We start from the raw sequence: 3022 nt of genomic DNA, 5'->3' as shown, positions 1-3022 counted from the left end.
AATACTACTAGAAGATGCTGAGAGGTGAGAAAGAATCAATATGGCAGTTTGTCATCCTGCGGTAGAGACAAGCGTGTCCTGTCAGCAAAGCACATTACAAGAAATCAAAGGCCTGAGAGGGCCTGAAGGAAGGGATGTAGCCGTCTCCATGCAAGGGCCACGCTTTGGTAATTAAAACCTATTTTATCAGACCTGTCTTGTCACTGTGTTTTCTATATTGACTATGTGTTGCATGGAGAGTGATCACTAATTCACCTTTAAATAAATGAATCAGGGTTATTTAAATTCCTGCATTTGTCACACCAAATGAAGCTGGAGACATGGTCGTTTTAAATAAATAACGTCACTTGGAATCACTCGTGAATTATAAATAATTCAATCACGTCTTACAGTCGGAAGCAGAACTACTCAGTGGTTAATGTGGTTAACTGGTGAAATATATGATTTAACTGGTTGTAATAAACAAAAGAGTTAAAACAGTTTAAGTAGCTCAACGCAACCGGTATTACGATCATTTTCACTTTCACCTCTTTAAAACTGTTTTCCCTGCGCAGCTGAAAGACAGGTGCAAAGTGACATTATCAAATGATAGTCAAAAATATATTTTAAATGTACACTGACTTTGAAGATAGACAAAAGGATGACACCCGAGGAAAAGGCTTGGTGTCGAAACATTTATTCTTAAAGAAACCCTAACGTTCCCATTAACTATTAATGCAAAGTTAGCGTTCCTAATAAACAGCCTGCATTGTTGACTCCTTCACTGCATCTTTTCACTCTTGAATAATTAAACATAAACAAAAACAATGAACAGTCAGTCAAACATGCACGCACGCCAGAACGTCACATTGGGATCTCGTGCAAATACCAGAACATTTAAACTCATTTAAAGGCTCTCTGCTGTGCTTTAATACTCTGCACCTTCGTCTTCTTTGTAAGCAAAATACAGAGCGACAGGCCCAACGCTGGTCTGCACCGTTTCTACAGCTCCCACCACCATCCAGCAGCCAACGCCGTACGCCAAACACGGGATCCCTGCAATGTAAGGACAGCCATGTGTTTGTTTACAGGTTACAATCGGTGTGCGGGATAAAACTCCAGGATCAAATGCTCACCCAAATTAATCACTTTCAAAATAGAGAAGAAGCTGTCCTCAAAGTCCAGGTTCTGTGGCGGTGCTTTGGTGCAGTGATATTTAATGAAGGGGAAACAGCCTGTTCTCAGGATCTGGTAGTTGGATCCCTGGACTGTCCAGTTAAAGTTGGACATTCCAAACTGGTCGTTGTGGACAGAGCTGTAGCGGACGCAGTATGAAGTCCACGGCGGGAGTTTACGCTGCAGCAGGTGTCGCGTCAACACCTCTGAAGCAGCCGGACGCGGGCCTGCCGTGACAAATGAGCTCGGCATCAGGGCCACCTTCAGAAACATGCCGTGCGCCATCCGCAAAAGCTCCTTCATGACTTGCGGCGAAAGAATGCCTCAGATTTAACGGCGTCATTTTATAGACGCTGGTGGCAAACTAGTCTCAGACGCGGATATAAACAGATGAAATCTAAACATTTTAGACGCCGGTGCCGCTTGTCCTCCAAACACCGCAAAGATGGACGAAGCTACAAACAAAAATCATTTACTATCCAAGGCTGGCAAGCAGTCCGGTTACAGCATGTAAGTTATTCAGTGGAAAATAACCCGCTACACGTCGGGAAACACGAGTCTGGACACAAACACGGTGAAAACGGAACTGATTAAAAAGCGCGTTCCATCTGCGAAAGCTGTCCGGTAGGAAACAAAGCGCTGCGTAATGGTTCCCCTGAGACTGACCAGCTTTATCTTTCGTCGGTTGACTTTTCTCATTAGACGGACCTCTGAAACAATAAAAGTCTGACACGCTGTGATAACTTTTAGAAGTAAAGGAATATTATTCAATACCAAAACAACCAATTCAAACATCAAGCCAACTTTCTTTGTAGTTGGTTTCCACAGAGGCCTGTTGTGGGGCTGCATCGCTGTCCATGGTGCTGTTGTGGATCAGCACCATGGACAGCGATGCAGCCACAGCCTCTATGGCTGTAGAAATATGCATCAGCAGCAGTTACATGTGTGCTGGAGTAAATTAACTCATTGAGTGCCAGCCATTTTCAGCGCCCCCCCCCCCCCCCCCCCTATTTTCTAAGCCATACAGAATATTCTTTACTATGACCATGCACACAGCGAATCTACCAAATGAAAGATCATCAGGGGAAAAAAGTGTCTTCCTACCAATTTTTTGTTCCAGAGTTATTGGCAGTTAAAGAGAAGCGTCAGGGTTGGCAGTGAATGTTTGGGTTATAAAAATCATATTTCAACGTTAATAGCACACCACCTTTTTATTTGAAAGCAGTCACGGTCTGGCTAACTTGCACTACTTGTTATAAAGCATGAGATCAGAAAAGATTTTCAAAACAGAATAATACATTATTTTGAACAGGCTAAAAACGTTTTAATATTCTTTTGTATATTATCGGGGGGGGGGGGGGGGGTAGTATTTTTCCTAAAATAATCTACTTCATAATACAGCATGTAAAAATTAAATACATTTTCAACGGCATATTTTTGGCCATACAAACCATATATTATGAGCTTCAAATGATACAATAAACAGTGCACTCAATATACTCATCTATTCTATTCAAAACACTATATATGTCACAGATTGATTTTTGTATTGATGAGTAGATTACAACAAGAGTGCCTTATTTGTAGTTTCCAACACAAAATAAGACACTTTATAACATGTAAATACTTAATAAACTGAAGAGTGAAGCCTTAGCTTTCAGCAACATCACATTACATCTGATTAATTACATCTGATTAATTAAAACAGATGACAAAACCATCATTTATCAAGGCTGAGGATTCTGATAATGCTTCAGGAGTATATTTGAATATTTGTGATCAACACTGATTCATCCCCGGGGCTCATGGATTCAGGAGCCTGACATCAAAACTGATGTAACTTCCAGAGTAAAGCAGCACATGCGTC

General features: G+C 41.4%; 1 protein-coding gene across 1 annotated transcript; it reads right to left on the bottom strand.

The window, feature by feature from the left end:
• Window positions 1–703: 703 nt before the first annotated feature.
• On the bottom strand, window positions 704–1724 carry c5h15orf61 (chromosome 5 C15orf61 homolog). The gene is made up of 2 exons (XM_068739769.1): window positions 1116–1724; window positions 704–1035 (listed from the first exon to the last, which is right to left on the bottom strand). Exons 1-2 carry the CDS (start codon window positions 1456–1458, stop codon window positions 908–910), a joined length of 471 nt encoding a protein of 156 aa, XP_068595870.1. The 5' UTR covers window positions 1459–1724; the 3' UTR covers window positions 704–907.
• Between the last annotated feature and the right edge of the window lie 1298 nt (window positions 1725–3022).

This window comes from Brachionichthys hirsutus, chromosome 5, assembly GCF_040956055.1.
Source record: "Brachionichthys hirsutus isolate HB-005 chromosome 5, CSIRO-AGI_Bhir_v1, whole genome shotgun sequence".
In the NCBI taxonomy this organism is placed as follows: domain Eukaryota; kingdom Metazoa; phylum Chordata; class Actinopteri; order Lophiiformes; family Brachionichthyidae; genus Brachionichthys; species Brachionichthys hirsutus.
Note: the sequence above shows the minus strand (reverse complement) of the source record. Positions and strands in the feature narration are given on the sequence as shown.

Excerpts from the sequence above, each read along its gene's own strand:
- c5h15orf61 (XM_068739769.1), bottom strand. The coding sequence starts at position 1,458 with ATGAAGGAGCTTTTGCGGATGGCGCACGGCATGTTTCTGAAGGTGGCC. Across the intron at positions 1,036-1,115 it reads TTTGAAAGTGATTAATTTGG|GGATCCCGTGTTTGGCGTAC; the intron begins GTGAGCATTTGA and ends CTTACATTGCAG.